This window comes from Bufo bufo, chromosome 8 (assembly GCF_905171765.1).
Source record: "Bufo bufo chromosome 8, aBufBuf1.1, whole genome shotgun sequence".
NCBI classification, from domain to species: Eukaryota; Metazoa; Chordata; class Amphibia; order Anura; family Bufonidae; genus Bufo; species Bufo bufo.
The window spans coordinates 136,262,123-136,284,597 of NC_053396.1; the positions used below are offsets into that span (position 1 = coordinate 136,262,123).

At 46.3% G+C, this 22,475-nt stretch overlaps 1 protein-coding gene across 2 annotated transcripts in view; it reads right to left on the bottom strand.

Moving 5' to 3' along the window:
• The window catches only part of LOC120978010 (neuronal PAS domain-containing protein 2-like), a 215,026-nt gene that overhangs the window by 14,186 nt on the left and 178,365 nt on the right, over positions 1-22,475 (bottom strand). For both annotated transcript variants that reach the window (XM_040406243.1, XM_040406244.1), the window contains exons 12-19: positions 14,629-14,776; positions 13,460-13,541; positions 9,089-9,212; positions 6,955-7,061; positions 6,776-6,862; positions 5,655-5,813; positions 2,511-2,705; positions 1,361-1,845 (exon numbers count right to left, since the gene is read on the bottom strand). In XM_040406243.1, coding sequence (XP_040262177.1) covers positions 1,361-1,845; positions 2,511-2,705; positions 5,655-5,813; positions 6,776-6,862; positions 6,955-7,061; positions 9,089-9,212; positions 13,460-13,541; positions 14,629-14,776 — 1,387 coding nt within the window. The remainder of the gene's footprint in view (positions 1-1,360; positions 1,846-2,510; positions 2,706-5,654; positions 5,814-6,775; positions 6,863-6,954; positions 7,062-9,088; positions 9,213-13,459; positions 13,542-14,628; positions 14,777-22,475) is intronic.

Below are 22,475 nucleotides of genomic sequence, written 5' to 3' on the forward strand. Positions count from 1 at the left end.
ACTTTCACTGGTCACATTGTCTAGGCGCAGCTTAGCCTCATAGAAGTGAATAGGGCTGAGCTGCAATACCAGGCACAGCCACTATACAATGTATGGCGCTGTGCTGGGGGAGCTGAGAGAAGGCCATGGTGCTATTGCGAGCACTGGTGCATTTTTTAAAAACAGCTGATCGGCGAGGGTTCTCTGTCAGTAAAAATATCTTGAAAAAACTCCTTTAAGATATAAGTTAATAACAACGCAAACAAATAACATTATTGATAGCAATTACATGGATTTCTTCACCACTAGCCAAATCTATGTATATATTATCTTGTCCTGAGGTACATCCAAAGATAAACAGTATTCCCTATGCAGGTAAGGGTGGGTTCACATCTGCGTTCTGGATTCCGTTATGGCTTTCCCCTATGACATGGTAATAACGGAAAATAACAGAATCCATAAGACGGCAGGACGGATCCGTTATACTGCCCATAGACTTGTATTATGACGGAATGCAAAACGGAAGCCTTTAAAAGACAATTTAAAGTCTATGGGAATCATAACGGATTTGTCCCGTTTCCGTCATGCAGAACGGAGAAAAAAGTCCTGTCCACAGGACTTTGTTTTTCGTCTTGCAAAACGGGAACCAGACGGATCCGTTATGATTCCCATAGACTTCTATGAAGACGGATCAAAACAGAATGTCTCTTAAAGGTTTCCGTTTTGACTTCCGTCTTATGGATTCCGTTATAACCATGTGTTTCTTTGAGTTGTTTTTGTTTGTTTTTACCATTGGTTACATTTTAAAGGGAACCTGTCATCATGACAATGCAATGTAAGCTGCAGGCAGCATGTTATAGAGCAGGAGGAGCTGAGCAGACTGAAAAGATTCAGTAAAACCTGTCATTTATTCATTTACTTTCCTGCTCATCCTGGGCGGAGGCGGTCCTATCAGTGATTGACAGCTATCTCTGTATACACAGTCATAGAGGGAAGGCTGTCAATCACTGATAGGACCGCCTCCTGGACTTCATAGCTCAGAATGAGCAGGAACATAAATTAATAAATTACAAGTTTTACGGGATCTTTTCCCATAAAACTATATATCAATCTGCTCAGCTCCTCCTGCTCTATAATAAGCAGTTTGCAGCTCAAGCACCATGTTCAATGTGACAGGTTCCCTTTAAGCTCTGCAGAATACATGCAGATAGGTGAAGTTTGATTCCTTGTGTCACTAATTGTTCTGGCAACCCAAGTTCTGCATGAAGTGAATGCGGAGTTGTCCAGTCATTTATACGATGTGAATTATAACGTGGCTGAGCTACAAACATAATGGAACTTGAAAAGCCCAGACACTACATAATAAAGAAACTCTATGTACCTCAAATGCCTGTCTTGACTGAAATCAGATGTTTGGGATCTGTCCACAGTGTCTGTTGAAATCCGAGATGAAGCAGCGGTGGCGGCGGCAGGGGGGGGAATTTGTGGGAACATCATAGTGTTATTATAGCATAGGGGCATCACAATGTTGCTATGAGTCTGTAACACTGCTGTCTGCTGTGTCTGGTTTCCTCTCATCATCCGCTGATGCCTCTGTATCTGCTGCTGGTGCTGTTGCTTCTGCAGCTGCTGTTGGTGATGCTGCTGCAGCTGCTGCATTTGCTGCTGGTGCTGCAGTTGCTGTTGTGCTTGTTGCACTTGCTGATGCTGGTGTTGCGCCGCCTGTTGGTGTAATTTCTGACTCTGATGCTGTGGCGCCTGCTGTATCTGCTGATGCTGTGGCACTGGTGGATGCTGGTGTTGCGGTGCCTGTGGTTGTATTTGCTGCGTGTGCTGTTGTGGCTGAGTTTGCTGGTGAGCTGCATTCTGTTATTTATGGAAAAGAAAAATGGGCAGCAGTTAATGAGGCTAAAAGCAGCATTGTATCCATTCCTGGTTTATTTTATTGCAGTATTAATGGTCAGCAGATTTGTACCTATGACCTGTTACATGTGCGCTTGGCAGCTGAAGACATCTGTGTTGGTCCCATATTCACATGTGCCCTCATTGCTGAGAAAAGTGAACCTTTCATATATGCAAATGAGCCTCTAGGAGCCACGGGGGCGTTGTCATTACACCTAGAGGCTCTACTCTCTCTGCAACTGCTGCGCCCTCTGCTCTTTGAGTCACAAGGTCAAGCCTGATGACATTTTCACTACCGGAACCTGTCGATTAAAGTGCAGAGGGTGCGGCAGTTGCAGAGAATGGAGCCTCTAGGAGTAAAGGTAACGCCCCCATTGCTCCTAGAGGCTCATTTGCATATATGAAAGCTTCATTTTTCTCAGTAATGCGGACACATATGAACATGGGACCAACACAGATGTCTTTAGCTGCAAAGAACACATGTAACAGGTCAGCCGGTTTAAAGGGCATCTGTCAGCAAATTTCTATTTATAAAATACTTGACTGTGCAGAGTTGAGTACGTTTTCCCATCGTAAATAAAGTTTTTGGACAATTTACAAAAACGATGAAGCAATGAAAGATCCCTTACCTGATTTGATGTAACATACTGATGAGCGGAGGTTATCTGAGATCCACAAAAACGCTTGGAACTCATCATCGACTGAGACTTCTTCCCCATCTCCAGGCCTTGCCTAGCCACTACTCCGGACTGGCGTGACACCCTCCTGGAATCAGGCTGTTGTACATTATTAAATCCCATTGGGACTGGTTGCTGCATAAACATCTTCACAAAAAGACAAAAAAAATGATGTTCATCTACCCACGTAACCTCATGCTAGCACTCTAAAAGCTGAATATTTCATTTAGCCTGCTTACTGGTCACTGCTGCCATGAGGATATACAGCAGGCATGGCCAACCTGTGGCTCTCCAGCTGTTGTAAAACTACAACTCCCACCATGCCCTGCTGTAGTCTGATAGCTGTAGACTGTCCGGGCATGATGGGAGTTGTAGTTTTGCAACAGCTGGATAGCCGCAGGTTGGCCATCCCTGATATACAGTATGTGGATATATGTAGGTTAACTCACTGGCATCCTGAAAATGATTTCATTACATCAAGGTGGCAGACACTGTAGTATTGCCGCAAGCCCTGGAAGAGCACAGCGGAGCATGGGAGTGGTAGTGGTTGCAAGTAGCATGCACAGTGGCAATCCTCACACCAATGCTCCCTAGGGATGGGCAGTGTTAGGAGGGTGCACCCTTTCTTCCCTTGGAACACACCCTAATGTTGGGGCTCCTGCCTGATAGTAGTTGGGGTGCCCTTGATGTTGTGAGTTTAGTAGAAATGCAAGGCAGGAGATGTAGGTCTTGTGACCGGCTAATGGTGCTGGAGTCAGTAACCAGGGCAGTTGTAGAAGATAAACATCTTTCTTTACTGAAGTGCAAAATGGGAGTTGTAGTACATCCAACAATATCAAAGCATACTGTAGTTCCAAACAAGTGACAAGTGCAGATCTTCCCAGATAGAAATGTATGGATATAGGTCAGGATGGGGATTGTAGTATACCTTTCCTCTATCTTACCAATGTCTCTCTCTAAGGGCTCGTGCACATGAACGTATTTTTCTTTCTGTGTCCGTTACGGGTTTTTTTGCGGACCGTATACGGAACCATTTTTTTCAATGGGACTGTGAAATAAACTCTGTGTGCATTCCGTTTCTGTATGTCTGTTCTTATGTATGTCCTATTACTGTCCGCATTACGAACAGGGATAGGACTGTTCTATAAGGGGCCAGCTGTCCCGTTCCGCAAAATACGGAATGCACGCGGACGTCATTCGTACAGAAAAATACATACGATCGGGTGCATGAGCTCTAAGTCTGGCAATATGATTCTTGCAATGGTGGCTGTGATTTCCAGCTGAGAGGTACAGGATTAGGGCTCATGCACACGACCGTATGGCTTTTTCAGTGTTTTGCAGTCCATTTTTTTACGGATACGTTGTTCCGTTTTTTATTTCCGTTGTGTTTCCGTTTTCCCGTTCTGTTTTTCCGTATGCTATATACAGTATATAGTAATTACATAGAAAAAATTGGGCTGGGCATAACATTTTCAATAGATGGTTCCACAAAAACGGAACGGATACGGAAGACATACGGATGCATTTCCGTATGTATTCAGTTTTTTTTTGCGGACCCATTGACTTGAATGGAGCCAAGCACCGTGATTTGCGGACAAGTATAGGACATGTTCTATCTTTTCATGGTACGGAAATACTGAAACGGAATGCATACGGAGACACTTCAGTTTTTTTTTGCTGAACCATTGAAATGAATGGTTCAGTATATGTACCGCATACTGAACTCAAAAAACGGCCAGTATACTGAACGCAAAATACTGTCGTGTGCATGAGCCCTTAAGATACGGTGAGCCAAACCTTGTCAAAGTGTGGAAGGGTGTATTAACTATGCCCCTCTCACTGCAGTAAAGTCTCTATCAGCCTTAAACAGCAAATACCTATTCATCAAATGAGAAAATATTTATAAGTCTCATGTAATATATTGAAATGATCTCTTTGTGTTGCACTAGGGCATATGAATGTAAAAGAGGTAGCTTGAGAGCCCTATCTATGAGCCAAAGTGGAAAGCCACTAAGCAGCCGCTCTTGTTCACGCAGAATCAGGCCATGCATAAATTATAGGGACCAATTACATCTTTTGTATCAGGGTCCTAGGCAAAAAAGCTATGCCTCTGGCCATAGTCATAGAAAAGGACCTGTCTACTATCCAGACATCTCTGTTTAAGTATTCTGCATAACATTTTCTGTAGCACATATATCTGTGTTGTGTTGTTCCTCAGTTAATCATCCTAGAAATTTATGAATAAATTAACAACTGGGTGTTGCCATTCCCCTTGTCAAAGAGTTGTGCCCTGTAACTTGCAGATTGCTCTTCTTTTCATGGTGACAGGTCCTCTTTAGGCCTCTTGCCCAGGACCGTATGCCCTCCGAGATATGCGGGCCTTAAGTCCCGGAGCGGCATTGATCGTGCACACGGGAGCGCACAGAATCATAGATTACAATGATGCTGTGGACTTCGGGACGCCCGCGGGGCTATTGTCCCGCACTCATATGATCATCTGAGTGCGGGACAATAGTCCTGCGGGCGGCCCGACGTGCACAGCATCATTGTAATCTATGATGCTGTGCGCTCCCATGCACACGATCAATGCCGCTCCCGGACATATGGCCCGCTCATGGACCTTATATCTCGGAGGGCATACGGTCGTGGGCAAGAGGCTTTAGAGAGTGGAACCTGCCACAATGAGGGTTCAGGCAATAAGTACAGACAGGCTTCCTCCTGAAGGCTTCATTCCGCCTACGTTACAAATGTCTGCAAGGCGATTCAAATAATGCAATAGTCGTAGCCCATAATTATTTTCTCACCAGCATGAAGTTAGACCCTATCTGCAGAAAAGTGGATAACTATTAGATCGTTGGGGGTCCTACCGTTGGGACCCCCACCGATCATGAGAACAGGGGCCCAGTGCTCTGTGGAGCCCGCCAAAATGAAGAGAGCAACTAGTTGCTCTGTTCATTTTGGGGAAGGGGGGGCGGTCCATGGGGTACTGGACTCCCGTTCTCCAAATCAGTTGGGATAGGGGATAACTTCATATAACCAGAATGCCCCTTTAAATCTTTACAAAAAAAGAATTATAAAAGGCCTTATGTTTGATACCTGCAAGTTGGAGTCCTGCACTAGCTGCAGCTGTTCCTTTAAGACATCCAGTTCTTGCTGTTGCGTTTTGATGTCTGCCTGTAATATCCGCGTCCTCTCCTCCAGTTGTTCCTTAAGTTGGGTCACCATTCCTAGGTGACTGGGGTAATGACACACCGGCTACAGAACATAATAAAAAGTGTCACTGAGTAGATAACCAGTAGATACAAAATACCAGTCACTAAATACATATATATCGGATTCCCAGAAACTAAGTGGATAATTGTCACAGAACATATTATGATCATCACTTTGTACTATGGATAATATACAGGTGAAACTCCAAAAATTTGAATATCGTGCAAAGTTCATTTATTTCAGTAATGCAACTTAAAAGGTGAAACTAACATATGAGATAGACTCATTACATGCAAAGCGAGATACTTCAAGCCTTCATTTGTTATAATTTGGATGATTATGGCTTATAGCTTATGAAACCCCAAAGTCACAATTTTGAGGTCCCCTTTGCTCAGGGGGTATGGATTAATTAGCTGACTAGAGTGCGACAGATTTAGCCTAGAATATTGAACCTTTTCACAAAATCCAAATTTTAAGCTGCATTACTGCAATTCCTTTTAATTTGCATTAGGCTACATGCACACGACCGTATGTGTTTTGCGGTCCGCAAATTTGCGGATCTGCAAAAAAAAACGGATGACGTTCCGTATGGCATCCGTTTTTTTGGCGGATCCGATTTTTTTTGCGGATCCATTGTAATAATGCCTATCCTTGTCCGCAAACTAGAAAAAAATAGGACATGCACTTTTTTGCGGAGCAACGGAACGGACATACTGATGCGGACAGCACACGGTGTGCTGTCCACGTTTTTTGCGGACCCATTGAAATGAATGGGTCCACATCCTATCCGCAAAAAAAACTGATCGGACACGGAAACAAAATACGGTCGTGTGCATGAGACCTTACTGAAATAAATGGAGTCTTGCACGATATTCAAATTTTTCGAGTTTCACCTGTAACTAGTGGTGTTTTATTGTGGTAGTTAAAATATTAAAAGCCAGGAGCTAGTTCCTCATTGAGAGCCATGGCGCAATCCCAGTCCCATGGCTGCGTTTTATACTTACCATGATAGCTTGCTGGGGTGAAATAGTCGGCTGGGCAACATGATGTTGAGGTATATGTTCAGCTGGAGGCTGAGGGGTTACTACCTGCTAGAGAAAGAGGCAGAAGACGTTATAAACAATATCATAGTACGAAGAATAGGTAAGTGATTTGCAATAACTCTAGTCCCGTAGGTACTTACCTGGTTTGCACTGGCTGCCATTCTTATTTGGGGCATGTCTTGCTGGCTCAAGGTCATCGAGTGTCTAGAAGGAGTACTGGCTTCTGTACGTCTCATAGAGGATGTTGCTAAAACAAATGATAAAACAACACTATGTAAGGAACACTACATATCTACATCCAGTTCTTGATAATGGTCTGTATGTAGACTAGGAATATTATTATTATTGAGCATAGCCATGTGACATCAGGGACCGCAGAAATGCACATACGTAATATTGGGTCACAGAGTTATACAGTATATAGAAGAGAGAGGACAGATGGAGCTCTCATTATGGTGTCTGGTTTGACAACCCAGGTCAGAAATGCCGATCTTCTGGAAAGGGGAGTCCTGCACAGGTTCTCAACAACCAAGAATAAAGGCAAAGAGACCAAATAGAATTGGTCCCTACCTCTAAGGCTGTCACATGAGCGGCCTCTGCGGTATGTACACTGCTTGTGTTTGCTGCAAAATACCCTTAAATTTATAGATGGAACAGATGGATTCTTCTGTTTGCATTACAACAGCAAGAGCAGCACTGCCAATATCAGTAGGATATCGCTGCAATATGATGTGTATAGGTTAAAGTGCATCTGTCAGCAGATTTGTACCTATGACACTGGCTGACCTGTTACATGTGCGCTTGGCAGCTGAAGTCATCTGTGTTGGTCCCATGTTCATATGTGCCCGCATTGCTGAGAAAATGATGTTTTAATATATGCAAATGAGCCTCTAGGAGCAACGGGGGCGTTGCTGTTACACCTAGAGGCTCTGCTCTCTCTGCAACTGCCACGTCCTCTGCACTTTGATTGACAGGGCCAGGAGTGATCACATTTACAAAGTGTGGATACCTTTGGGGGCAATTTTCAGAGCAGCTCGATCTGTAGCCCTTATCTGTCCTTCCTGACAGCTCATAAATAGTGTTGAGCGAACTTGTGTTTTAGGTTCGGCGTCTAAAGTTCGGGTTCGGGTTATTGAAGAATCGCGTTATGGATTCCGCTACCACGGACCATAACGGAATTTAGAATCCATAACGCGATTCTTCAATAACCCGAACCCGAACTTTAGACGCCGAACTTAAAACGTAATAACTTAAGTTCGCTCAACACTACTCATAAACACTCATTATAGCTAAATATGTATCTGTTTGATAAAAACTTAGCTTAAATGAGTGTTTATGAGCTGTCAGAAGTTTAGAAATAAGGGCTACAGAACAAGCCGACAGAGCAGCTCTCTGACAGATTCATTGTGAAGCAAAGTGCAATAGTCTGTAGATAAACTGAAAGCAGTAGAGGAAAAACTGTTGAACATCTTTAGTAAAGACCAATTAAAAATAATAGTTTTTAGCCCAAAATGAGTAAAATACAATGATAAAAAATGCCCCAAAGGTGTCCATAGCCTTTAAGAAAATCTCACGATCAGGTAAACAAGAGTCTGGCATGTTGCACTTTCTTTGTTTCCAGTATAAGCATTGATGGGAGTCTCTGGTTCGGGTTATTTCCAGTTCCTTACTAAAATAACCAATTGGTGGATCTAAGCTTACATGTTCATAGGGCAGGTAGGGTGTTCATCCAATCGCTATCATATTTATGCTAGCCAGCATGAGCATCAGAAGAAAGACACTGGTCAGGTTTATTAATAATACTATAGAAGTTAGTTTGGCGCTGGGTCAGCACTCATTCCTATAGTATGCAGTAACATAAAAAACAGATGGAGAAATTATAAGCCAATGGGAAAGAAAGGTCCAAAATATCAATCAAGGATTCTGTAAAAACCGAGTTGTCAGTGTGCAGAAAGCTTCATAATGGAGGCCACAGTGATGTGCCAAATCAGTCGTACAATGGATCCCAATGGCACTTGACAAACCCCGTTAACTCATTACAGGGTTTGGTTGTAGTTGAAATTACTTGATAACAAGAACAGCCGCTATTTTTACAATGAAAAGTGACAGAACTGGCAATGGAGCTCCTGATGTAGATGTGAACAAAGCTTTAGACAGATATAAACATCTACGGTAAATATAAATATAAAATAGTATAAAAAAATCCAAGTGTTTAATAAATATGTAAAAATAAACAAACAAAAAGTGTTTGATATAATAAAAGAGCATACGTACAGGCAGAGTCTGAAAGGGCCGTGTGAGACGATCTGCGGGAGCTATGTGACGAGACAGACACCCCTTCCCTGCTCGGCTCCTGGTTATTTGTACATTGCCTAATGTCTAGATAGGTGTTTTGCATCTGGATTTGAAAGAGAAGACAACATTGTTATCAGTTCAATGCAGGCGAAGAGTACAAGTGAGGAGTACATAGTGACCTTCCTCACCCCAGGACCAGGAAGTGGAGATCATTGGGGACTAGTGCAGCATCGAGGGATCGGGAGGGTGAGTATTGATTATTTTTTATTTTTAAAGCTACCCTATGGTTAAAAAATAAATAAAGAAACTGGAGAAGGAACAGAACACTTACTTGATGCCAGGGGCGTTGCTAGTGTCTGAAGACATCCGGGGCAGGAGCCCACGTGAAGCCACGCCCCCATCCCATGAAGCCACGCCCTCATCACCACCGGGGGGGGGGCCTTTACGGTAGTTATTAACCCCTTTCAGCAGTCCCACCTTCAGTGAATGGGGGACTGCTGAAGTGCCATCCACAGATCCCCCTCCCCATAACAGTCCCATCCACAGATCCCCCTCCCCATAACAGTCCCATCCACAGATCCCCCTCCCCATAACAGTCCCATCCACAGATCCCCCTCCCCATAACAGTCCCATCCACAGATCCCCCTCCCCATAACAGTCCCATCCACAGATCCCCCTCCCCATAACAGTCCCATCCACAGATCCCCCTCCCCGCTGCTCACAGGAGTGTACATTAGCATTTTAAACTGTAATCCTAATCCGTATCCTGCAACTTTAACTTTAAGTTTAAATCAGCGCTCATCTCTAGTCTTTATCTTACTCTCAGCTAGTCAGCTCCAGTAACGCGCCTGACGTCAGTGAGCGAGCGCCGCCTGCACTGCCTGCTGTTACCGGAGCTAAGAATCTAGTAATAAGATGAGCGGCTGATTTCAAGTTAAAAGTTAAAGGATAACTGTCGTATTTTTTTTTTTTTTGGGAGTATTGGATTGTGGTGATTAATATCTCCTTGGTGGCCCTATTTCAACTTTTCACTGTGTATTCAATTACCCCTTAATTCCACATTTTTGTTCCCTGTACTGCCTACTTTTACCTGTGCTTAAAATAGGGTTGCTAGGCATGGTCCGTCTATCTGTTGAAGGACGGAGGACGCAGAAGCAGGCAGTGTGCAAGGTCACATAACTGACAGCCAGGGACTGTAAGTAAATGATTAAAGCCAGGTCCTCCCCAGCAGCTGATAACAGTGCCTGGGCTGTGTGCACTTCTCCCTGTCCCTGCGCTTGGCAGACGCTCCCTCACTCAGCAGAGTTGGCGCAGCGCAGACCAGAGATGGGAGATCTGCCATCTGCTCAGTGTATAAATGAAAGCAACATGTGGTAAGAGGACCCCTTTGTGCTGCAGGAGATTAACCCTTTAGGGGGGAGGGCTCTGGTTACTGACACTTTTGGGGGGCTATTGTTACTGGCTAGTGAGGGCAGGCGGGATTAGCCTCAGGGTGAGGGCAGTGGCGGCCATCTTAACTGAATAGTGAAATTGCAGTTTTATGCAGACTGGTTGCTAAGGGCTGAATCTTATTAAATATGGGGTAAGTCAGTCTAATAGTAACTGATTCTGGAATATCATGTTATTAGCAACTACATATATGAAAATTGAAATTAGGGTCTAAATGTGACAGTTATCCTTTAAGTCTGCAGGCGGATTAGGATTACAGTTTAGAGTTAAATATATGTGAGCGGCCGGTGTAGCGCAGGAGAGTCAGAGCGCCGGCCGACCCTGCCAGTGCCAGCAATCATTAGGGGCACTGGTCAAAACATCCGGGGCACAAGCCCCGAATGTTTTGACCTAACGACGCCCCTGCTTGATGCCCTCCTTTTCATCTTTTTAGCTGCAGTTTCATCAGTTCCCTGGCTTCTCTTCTGCTACCAAGATGGCACTAACGCTTCACAGACTACCCTATTCATACTCTAGCCTAAGACACTTCCTGTTGCCCTTGGATCAGCCAGCGCAGCTTATGTAAGCAGGGCTGGCCAATCCGAGAGCAGTGCTGGACAAGCAGGAAGTGACTTGGACCACCAAATGCACAGTGTGGTGTGACCATCGGGGGGGACAGAAGAGGAGCCCAAGAATCGGTGATTCTATAAAGGAGTTCACGAGGTAAGTGTTCTGTTCGTTTCCCAGTTTATATGATTTTTTTCTTGAACTGGAAAATCCATTTAAATCATAAAAACGATAAAGCAAAAGGAAATAACATTAAAACTGCTCTGTATGATAGGGAGGGGGGGTGACCTAAAGAGTAATTCCAGGTAGGTCACTGCCCTAAAAAAGGTTTTCTTCAAATTGAAATGGACCTTAACTACAACTCCTAACATGCACACTTGCTTGTCTGTTCTCAGAACTCCCACATTAGTAAATAGAGCATGCTGGGAGTTGTAGTTTCACAACAGCTGGAGTGCCGGAGTTTGCTGACCCCTGCCCTAGGTGATATACTTCTTTCAGAAATGTCTGCAGCGACTTACTCTTCTTTACCAACTGAAGACACATGAGATGCTTGGCCAAGTGGAGGGTGCACGTGTATGGGGAATAACTGTCAGCCCGGCCAGAGTTTGACAGACAGCTATGTCTGCTAGATGGCCGCTAGCACATCCGCAATACCCAGTCCCCATAGCTCTGTGTGCTTTTATTGTGTCAAAAAAAACGATTTTATACATATGCAAATTAACCTGAGATGAGTCCTGTCCCTGACTCATCTCTCGTACAGGACTCATCTCAGGCTAATTTGCATATGTATCAAATCTTTTTTTTTTACACAATAAAAGCACACAGAGCTATGGGGACTGGGTATTGCGGATGTGCTAGCGGCCATCTAGCAACCCATGTCCTCAGCTCTGTACACAAAATCCCGGTGACAGGTTCCCTTTAACAAGCTCTGCCTCTAATGCCACCAGATGTAAGGTAGCTATCCTATAAGTCAATGTCTGACCATTCAAACCGGCCTTGAGACATGACTTGGAAAATTATTAAGCCAATTATTATGCAAGTTATGTCTCAAGGCCTGTCTAAAAGGTCGAACATTGACTTATAGAATAGATGCCTTACATTTGGTAGCATTAGAGGCAGAGCTTTTTATGAACTCATTTGCATCCCTTTCTTGCCAGAGATCCAGAGGATAGTTGCCTGGCCTATAAGACTCCTCATTCCGTTTAGGCGCTCTCCATAAGGAGATATAGTATCCCTCAAATTCTGTTACATTGTAGACACAGTTCATGGGAAATTTCTCTCATTCCTTAAAGGGTAAGGCCTCATGCACACGACCGTTGTTTTATTCCGTGTCCGTTGTACCGTTTTTTCGTGATTTTCTGCGGACCCATTGATTTTCAATGGGTCCGTTGAAAACTCGGCTAATGCACCATTTGCCATCCGCGTCCGTGATCCGTGCTTCCAGTCCGTCAAAAAATATAACCTGTCCTATTATTTTTGCGGAAAACGGTTTGCGGACCCATTCAAGTCAATGGGACCGCTAAAAAACGCGAAGGCACACAAGATTGTCATCCGCGTCCGCACGTCCGTGTCCGTTTTTTTCCTATCATTTGCATGGCAAACCTGTCTTAGACTTTTTTTTACTTTCCTTTATGTCTGGTGGTCCTCCAAAAATAAAGGAAGACACACAGAAACAAAAACGGAAACGGATCACGGAACAACGGAACCCCATTTTGCGGAACGGAACACAACAACGGTCGTGTGCATGAGGCCTAACTGTCATATTTTTTTTATTTGCTAGTTTATTAGAGCTAGGCATGTATACCTGAGTTAGTTTGTCAATGATTGTCAAAAGATTACCTTATAATAACAGCTTTCATTAATATCCTCTGTCCTTTTCCACTGCTCCCTTAAAAGACCGTTTGCTAGGGCTTGTCTGTCTTCCTTTTAGTATAAACAGAAGACAGAGGGGCGGTCTTCCACACTGCATGCCTGCATTAGGCGTCTGAGTGAGGAGGCGTGTCTCTCAGTAATCTAATCGGATTGGCTGGCAGGGAGCTGCTGGCTACAGCAAGTGTGTATGGGAAGTGAGGGAAAGCAGTTTTGGCCTCAGAGAACTGGCAGAGGAGCCATCTTGAGAAGGTCCTCATATTGTAAATGTTTAAACAGCCGTAACTAAGGGAAAAACTCAAGGGAAACTGTGGTATGTGAAGAAACTAAAGATTGCTTTATGCATAATGCTGCTGCAGCAGTAACATATGCTAAAAAAATTTTTTTTTATGAAAACATGACAGTTACCCTTTAAAAGCACAGCAGGTGTTTAAAACTAAACACTCACAAGACCCAGAGGACTAAAATCATGTATGCTAGTCATACCTTTAATGATGGGTCTGCAATTTCCAGAGCGGACTCCTCCAGACCCAGGTCTCTTCTTCTCTCTGCTCGGACTTCAGCATAGCTGTAAAATAGTGCATTATTGTTATAATATGCAAGAAATATGTATCAGAAGTGATGCAACCGACTCTAATTGTAGGATTGTTCTATTGATGTGCATTACATGGATCCAGGTTATAACGTATATACAGGGAGGGAGAGAAGAAACAGAATGGATTCAGCGGTAGAACAGACCGTGCATCCGATAGCATTGTACTCATATGAGCAGAAGGATTTCCAAGCATGTTACTGCCCAAGGCGATGACATTTATACAGATATTATTGTATTTTGACTTGATTTAATGCAGGAATAATAACTAACGATATTACATGTAAATGACCATTAGAGAGAGCTATATACCAGATTTAAAGGGAATCTGTCGCCAGCTACCTCTTTATCCAAGACATAGCTTTGGTTCACCTGATTAAAACACTGAATGAATGGCGGAGTGGCTCCAGCTTCTCCCCATTAACTTCTATGAATTCTTGGAGGCAATTCAGCCTGCTTTCTGAAAAAACTCCTTTTGAAGTGAATGGAGAGAGCAACACACAGGCGCAGCCTTCTCTCCATTTATTCTCAGCTTGGGTGCTGTGCGGACCTCTGTTCTAGATACAGATGTGGGTCTCAGGGGTACCCTGCATCTATCAGACATTTATAGCGTATCCTGTTGTATATGTCATAAAAATCTAAGATAGGAATACCCCTTTAATAGCTTCTGCTTCCAGAAAGTGCAGCAAATACCTCCAGCAATCACTAGAGGGAGCTCACTATGTAGAGATTTTACAGCTCCCATTGAGTTCAATAACAACTGTATAAATCCATCTGCACTGAGCTCCCCCTAGTGGCAAGGGATTTGGAGCTTTAGGTGTGATAAAAAGACCTCTTAATAGAGTGGATGTTGATTTTTTTTTAAATAGTACATAGTGCTCTTAATGGAAGCTAGGTCCCCTTCTGGGCTTTCTGTGTGTCCCTGGTCAAACAACACATTTTCATCTTCAGAAATCATATTAGACAGAATACAAGGCTGAGCAGCTGCCAGATTTTGGCCCAGCTTCAGGTTCTGCTTTAGTATTAGGTCCTTTAGTCATCTATCAACAATGGGAATTCTTACCTAACAACAGTGTGTGTGCAAACAATGAACTCGGGTTTGGAATTCCACTGATGGTAGGTGATGTAGTAGTGCGTCTGCAGCCAGATCCACTGTTGGCCTTTGGTTAGAAATCTGTAGTAACAGGACTTTCCCTTCCCGTACTGCATCACTAATAGCCAATAAATGGAGAAAACAAAATAATCAGGGACAGACATATAAAGTATACGGAAGCCAAGAGAATAATAGCAAAACACGCAAAAAACGAGCCAGGGACAGTAGAAGAATCTAAGACATGTTAAGTAGGTTTACAATATCTCCTGGTCTGATCCACCTCCCAATGTATTGCAGATGTGCAGTATCCCAGACCTGGGGGGTATGTGAGATTGTTTGGTTTGTTAGTTTACGGTATATTGCCATGTTTCCGGTTTGGGGCATTGCCATGTTTCCAGATGGGTCATGGCTGACAGTGGTTGGCATTAAGAATGGGACAAACTATCCCATTCCTCCTCTGTCGGTAGCAGTGGGCTAGTCCTGCTTCTTGCTAGGTGGGGAAGTTTTAGCTAGGAAAGAAGCACATGATAGAGCTCTTACTCCAGGGGTCTAAGGGACCAGTTCTCGTTCCAGTTCTTCTGTGAGACCACTACTCCAGAGAGACTGCAAGAATACTAAAACTTCAGATATCAGAAAAGCTACAGTGTTTACAGCCAACAGAGTGACGAGCAACCACAGCTATACAGACCATGCTGCAGGTGAGGGACTTATGACTCAGACACCCATCACATCCAGGACAGACCAACTCAAGAAAGCCTGTATTTTCACCCAGTGGACACCCACAGCCGCAAATGCCAGCTTCCAGCTGTTAGCCAGAATTTCAAGAGAGAAACATCATCAAGATAGCATAACAGAGGTGCCATTATCAGCTACTTTGCCAGTCACCATACCTCATCATCTGCGGATAGAAACTGTACTATATACAAACTACTGTTGGATGTACTATAATTCCAATTTTTCACTAAGTAAAGAGAGAGGCGTTTATTCTTTTACTTCTGGCCTAAGTCTTTGAACCACCTTTCCACTGCACTGATTCCCAGGGTGTAACGGCCTGAGGGAGTACACCGTAACGACATCTCATCAGGGCCACTACCACTCCCATCCTCTGTGCTGGCTCCTCGGGGGCTCGCTGCAGATATAGCAGAGTTGAAGTTGTTATTTAGTTACTTTGGGCTGCATTGTTGACTTTGAGAATACATAGAAGTGGGTCCTGCAGGCCCATATCATGTTATAGAATAGACTCTGGGGTAACACCAAATTACAAACTGTCATGGTCTTACCTGCTTGCTGCTCTCCTTCGTTTGACATGTGCTGGCGGCCATCTTGGGTCCTGGGTTTCTTGTAGCCTTCCACCCTGCGGCTCCTCCTTCCCCTGGGAGGAGCTGGATGCCTAGCTCATATATATAGGAGGTCTGTGGCTTCAGTTCCTTGCTTGGTCCTCTTGTGTTCACATGCTTCTAAGACTGCTGCTGCTTCTGGTTCCTGATCCTGGCCTCGTCTGACTACCCTGCTGGTTCCTGATCCTGGCTTCGTCTGACTACCCTGCTGGTTCCTGATCCTGGCTTCGTCTGACTACCCTGCTGGTTCCTGATCCTGGCTTCGTCTGACTACCCTTCTGGTTCCTGACCTCTGGCTTCGCAAAGACTCTGCTCGGTTTCACCATCCGTTTGGACTTTTGCTTTACAGCTTTATTTTCAATAAAGCCTTCTTATTTTCACTTATCTCTTGTTGTACGTCTGGTTCATGGTTCCGTGACATTAGGACCAAGCCATGAATTCTGACGGTACAGGGCCATCCTCGCTACCCACGCTGGTTGCCAGACTTGATCAGCAGGATCACCTGTTGGGTCGGTTCGCTGTGGCGTTGCAAACCCTGCTTGAACGCACGGCTCATTTCGCTCCCGTTGCCGATGGGTCGGTTGTCGCTCCTGGGCTCGCTCCTACTGCCGCTCCGGTTGTTGCGCCAGAGTCTACCCCGACACCTGTTGTTGCGCCTGCGGTGTTTCGGGGTATGACCGGTTCTGCCCCTCTTCCACAGCGCTTTGGGGGAGAGCCAACTCAGTGCCGAGGTTTCCTTAACCAGGTGGGCATTTATTTCGAGTTGCTGCCACATGCCTTTCCTACTGAGAGATCAAAGGTGGGCTTCTTGATCTCGCTGCTCTCGGACAAGGCCTTGGCCTGGGCCAGCCCTTTATGGGAGAACAACAATCCGGTGGTTGCCGAGTTTTCCGGTTTTGTTGCTTCTCTTCGGAAGGTATTCGATGTGCCGGCTCGTGCTGCCTCTGCTGCGAAGCTCCTTATGTCCATCAGACAGGGTTCACGATCCGTAGCTGAATACGCCATTGAGTTTCGTACCCTGGCAGCAGAGGTGGGCTGGAATAATGAGGCTCTGGTCGCTGCTTTCTCTCATGGTCTCTCGGATGCCTTGAAGGATGAGGTTGCAGCTAAGGACCTACCAGTTGAGCTCGAGTCTCTTATTTCTTTCCTGATTTTGATTGACACCAGACTCAGGGAGAGACCTTCCTTTAAGGAGAACCTGCGGAGGTCTTCTAACAGATTGGTGCCTACGTTTGCTGTCCCACCCGTGCCTCCCTCTCCTCCCACGCCTCCTGGGGATGACTTGTCTGGGGGTGAACCCATGCAGCTGGGGTTTGCTCGCCTGTCCGAGGGGGAGAGGGCACTCCGGAGACGCGAGGGCCGATGCATGTACTGTGGTCTCGGTGGGCATTTTCGGTTGGCATGTCCGAACCGTCCGGGAAACGCTCGTACCCTGAGATCCTGTCGGGGGCAGATCTTGGGTGGAGTCTCCTCGTCCCCGGTTTCCCGTGTTGACAAACCACTGATCACTGTTGTCCTCTCCTGGGTCGGGGGCTCGGTGACGACCCAGGCGTTGGTGGACTCTGGTGCTGGTGGTTTGTTCATTGATAGTGTGTTCGCTGCCGCCAATTCCATTCCTCTGCAGGCTCGAGGTTCCCCACTGGCTCTTGAGGCGATAGACGGCAGACCCCTTCTGCCGCCACACGTGACTCATGAGACGCTTCCAGTGGGAATAGCCATTGGTGCCGTTCACAGAGAGTCGGTCTGCCTCCAGGTTATTTCGTCTCCACACTACTCGGTGGTCTTGGGGTACCCCTGGCTCCAGAAGCATAATCCGACTTTCGATTGGAGATCGGTCGAGATCCTCTCGTGGTCACCGCAGTGTGGGGCTAGTTGCATCCATGGGTCTGTCAAGTTGCTGTGTACTTCCTCGGACTCTCTGTTGCCTCCTGAATACGAGGAGTACCGGGATGTATTCGATAAGGTGCACGCGGTTGCCCTACCTCCGCACCGCCCATACGATTGTGCCATAGAGTTACAATCTGGTGCCGTTCCTCCTCGTGGCAAAGTCTATCCACTGTCGGTAGCGGAGAATGAGGCCATGGAGGAGTACGTGAGGGAGGCGCTTTCACGCGGACACATTCGCAAATCTTCGTCCCCGGCAGGGGCTGGATTTTTCTTTGTGAAAAAGAAGGGCGGTGAGTTGAGGCCTTGCATCGATTACAGGGGTCTCAATCGCATCACGATCAAGAACGCTTACCCGATACCCTTGATTTCCGAGCTGTTCGATCGCCTTAAAGGGGCCACGGTCTTTACCAAACTCGACCTGAGGGCGGCATATAACCTGGTAAGGATCAAGGCGGGCGATGAGTGGAAGACCGCGTTTAACACCAGGACCGGTCATTACGAATCCTTGGTTATGCCCTTTGGGTTGTGCAATGCGCCCGCAGTCTTTCAGGAATTCATCAACGATGTTTTCCGTGACCTGTTGCAGCAGTGTGTGGTAGTCTATTTGGATGACATCTTGGTATATTCTGAATCCATGGAGGCCCACATTCTGGATGTCAGACGAGTGTTGCAACGGTTACGAGAGAACAAGCTGTTCGGTAAGCTTGAGAAATGCGAATTTCACCGATCCCAGGTAACCTTCTTAGGTTACATCATTTCCGCTGAGGGGTTCTCCATGGATCCTGAGAAGGTTTCGGCTGTCTTACAGTGGCAACAGCCCAGTGGTCTTCGTTCCCTGCAGCGCTTTTTGGGCTTCGCCAATTATTATCGGAAGTTCATCAGGGACTTTTCCATGCTGGCCAAGCCTCTCACGGATCTGACCAGGAAGGGCAGTAATTCCCAGGTCTGGCCGCTCGAGGCCATCCGAGCTTTTGAGGCCCTAAAGTCCGCCTTTGTGTCGGCTCCGATTCTGTCGCATCCCAACCCTGGGTTGCCCTTTGTCCTCGAGGTGGACGCGTCTGAGACGGGAGTAGGCGCCCTTCTGTCTCAGCGTAGAACACCAGAGGGTCCTCTGCTTCCTTGTGGGTTTTACTCCCGGAAACTGTCTTCCGCGGAGTGCAACTATCAGATTGGTGACAGGGAGTTATTGGCCATCGTGCAGGCCCTTAAAGAATGGAGGCACTTGCTCGAGGGTTCGGTGGTTCCGGTTCTCATCCTGACGGACCACAAGAATCTGACCTACCTTTCTGAGGCCAAGAGATTGACACCACGTCAGGCCAGATGGGCTCTGTTCTTGTCACGTTTTAATTACGTGGTCTCCTACCTACCCGGTTCCAAGAACATCAGGGCGGATGCCTTATCACGGCAGTACTCCGAGCTGTCCAGGGAGGAGTCGATTCCGACTTCGGTCATACCTCCGAATCAGATCCTGGCCGCCATTCGCACCAGCCTGACCTCTCCCCTGGGTGAGCAGATTTTGGCGGCTCAATCTGGTGCTCCCTCTGGGAGACCCAACGGCAGATGTTTTGTGCCTGAGGAGTTGCGCACTCGGTTGTTGCGAACCTACCATAACTCCAAGACCGCGGGGCATCCTGGAAAGAATCAGCTGTCCTGGGCTGTTTCACGTCTGTTCTGGTGGCCTTCCCTACGTTCCGACATCGCCGCATATGTAGCGGCATGCTCCGTTTGTGCCCAGAGTAAGTCCCCTCGGCACCTTCCGTTGGGCCTTCTGCAACCCATAGCCACCGGGGAGCGCCCATGGTCACACCTGGGGATGGATTTCATTGTGGACCTCCCTGCATCCCGAGGCCATACGGTCATTCTCATGATTGTGGATCGGTTTTCCAAAATGTGCCACTGTGTTCCTCTCAAGAAGTTACCCTCTGCACAAGAGTTGGCCACGATTTTTGCCAGGGAGGTCTTCCGGTTGCACGGTTTGCCTAAGGAGATTGTGTCGGATCGGGGGAGTCAGTTTGTGTCCAGGTTCTGGCGCGCCTTTTGCTCCCAGTTGGGGATTCATCTCTCCTTCTCCTCGGCCTACCACCCTCAGTCCAATGGGGCCGCAGAACGATCCAATCAGGCCTTGGAGCAATTCCTTCGTTGCTATGTCTCCGATCACCAAGACAATTGGGTTGACCTCCTGCCTTGGGCTGAGTTTGCCAGGAACACGGCGGTGAACTCTTCCTCTGGGACGTCTCCCTTCATGGCCAATTATGGGTTCCAACCTGCCGTGTTACCGGATGTATTCTCTCCCCAGGATATTCCGGCTGTGGAGGATCACCTTTCCGTCCTACGTGCTTCTTGGGTACAGATCCAGAAGTCCCTTGAGGTCTCTGCGCAGCGCCAGAGATTCCAGGCTGATCGCAGACGAGCGCCTGCTCCTTCCTACCAGGTCGGAGACCGTGTATGGTTGTCCACCCGCAACCTCAACCTTCGAGTGCCCACTCCCAAGCTGGCGCCTCGCTTTGTTGGTCCCTTCCGAGTGCTTCGCAGGGTAAACCCGGTAGCCTATGCCCTTGCGCTTCCTCCTGGCATGCGGATCTCCAACGTGTTTCATGTCTCCCTGTTGAAGCCACTGGTGTGTAATCGTTTCACTTCCTCGGTTCCTCGGCCTCGTCCGGTCCAAGTGGGCAATCGTGAGGAATATGAGGTGAGCAATATCCTGGACTCACGCCTGGTCCGCGGTCGGTTGCAGTTTTTGGTCCATTGGCGTGGTTATGGTCCAGAGGAGCGTTCCTGGGTTCCCTCCGCAGATGTCCATGCTCCTGCCTTGCTCCGAGCCTTCCACGCACGCTTCCCTCAGAAACCGTTTTGTGCTCCGCGGAGGAGGGGCCCTTGAGGGGGAGGTACTGTCATGGTCTTACCTGCTTGCTGCTCTCCTTCGTTTGACATGTGCTGGCGGCCATCTTGGGTCCTGGGTTTCTTGTAGCCTTCCACCCTGCGGCTCCTCCTTCCCCTGGGAGGAGCTGGATGCCTAGCTCATATATATAGGAGGTCTGTGGCTTCAGTTCCTTGCTTGGTCCTCTTGTGTTCACATGCTTCTAAGACTGCTGCTGCTTCTGGTTCCTGATCCTGGCCTCGTCTGACTACCCTGCTGGTTCCTGATCCTGGCTTCGTCTGACTACCCTGCTGGTTCCTGATCCTGGCTTCGTCTGACTACCCTGCTGGTTCCTGATCCTGGCTTCGTCTGACTACCCTTCTGGTTCCTGACCTCTGGCTTCGCAAAGACTCTGCTCGGTTTCACCATCCGTTTGGACTTTTGCTTTACAGCTTTATTTTCAATAAAGCCTTCTTATTTTCACTTATCTCTTGTTGTACGTCTGGTTCATGGTTCCGTGACACAAACTCAGCCCTGCCTTATGTGACAAACCTGAAGAAAAGTTGCTGCAATGGCGCAAATTCGCTGATGGAAATGGACGTAGGACTTCAATATAGAATTTTTATTTTTTTATTTAGAGAAAGTGCATGACCATGTAAACAACGCGTTTCGGGGACAAACAGTTCCCCTTCATCAGGTTAGATGACAATACATACATAAAAGTGAATGATTATAATGAGAGAAAGGTAAAAAAACACACTAAACAGCACACCCACGTACCGCCCACAGTAGGAGGGGCTGGCACTGGGTGTCGTCTTAGTGGCAATGTCCAAAAATCACAAACCTAGCACTGCTACATCTTATTAAATGATTAGTTACTTTCCTATCATATTGAAAGTTTCAGGTTTGGTTATAATGGATAGGTGGATTTTGTATGTTCATAAATTGGTTTTCACCCTTTATTTTGCAAGTCGTTATTGCATTTTGTGCTCAGGAGCTGCTCTACCTACAGTAATTGCAGATTGGAAGATTGTAACCATAATCGTCCATTTTACAGTCTGTGGGCAAGTGTTATCCAGTCAACCAATCTATTTACTAGTATGCACAGATGGTTTCTTACTCTCTTGTCCTATTTACCATATTTTCCCGACTATAAGACGCACCTGAACATAAGACGCCCTCTAGGTTCAGACAACAAGAAATAAAAAAATCAATATTTCCTACTAATTAAAACTTCCCTGGTAATTTAAAGAAGTGGAGGGGTCAATGTCTCTAACTTTAATAGTCTAGGTTAGAGGGGGCTAATAGTTTACAATCAGCTCCTGTTAATCCTAGTGGGTCATCTTTTAACCATTGAAAGACTCATGGAGAAATAACTGAAATGGATGGAGCTTTGTATCTACATTCATTGTCAGAAGATGTTAAGCAGAGCAGGGTGCTTCACAGGCTGAGTGGCTGCGTCTTACTAAACACTTGTGATTTATATGAGCATTACTTCACGCCATTTTTATCATGTAAAAACCCTTGGTGCAGAAATATTAGTCTGCAAGTATTAGGATAAAGCTAGGTCCACATTATGTTTGGGCATTTCACTCTATGGATGCCTCAGACGTATGCAACTGTATGCTAACGTACAGTACACTATATACCAGTGATGGCGAACCTATGGCACGGGTGCCAGAGGCGGCACTCAGAGCACTCTCTGTGGGCACCCGCACTGTGAAAAAAGTCTACGG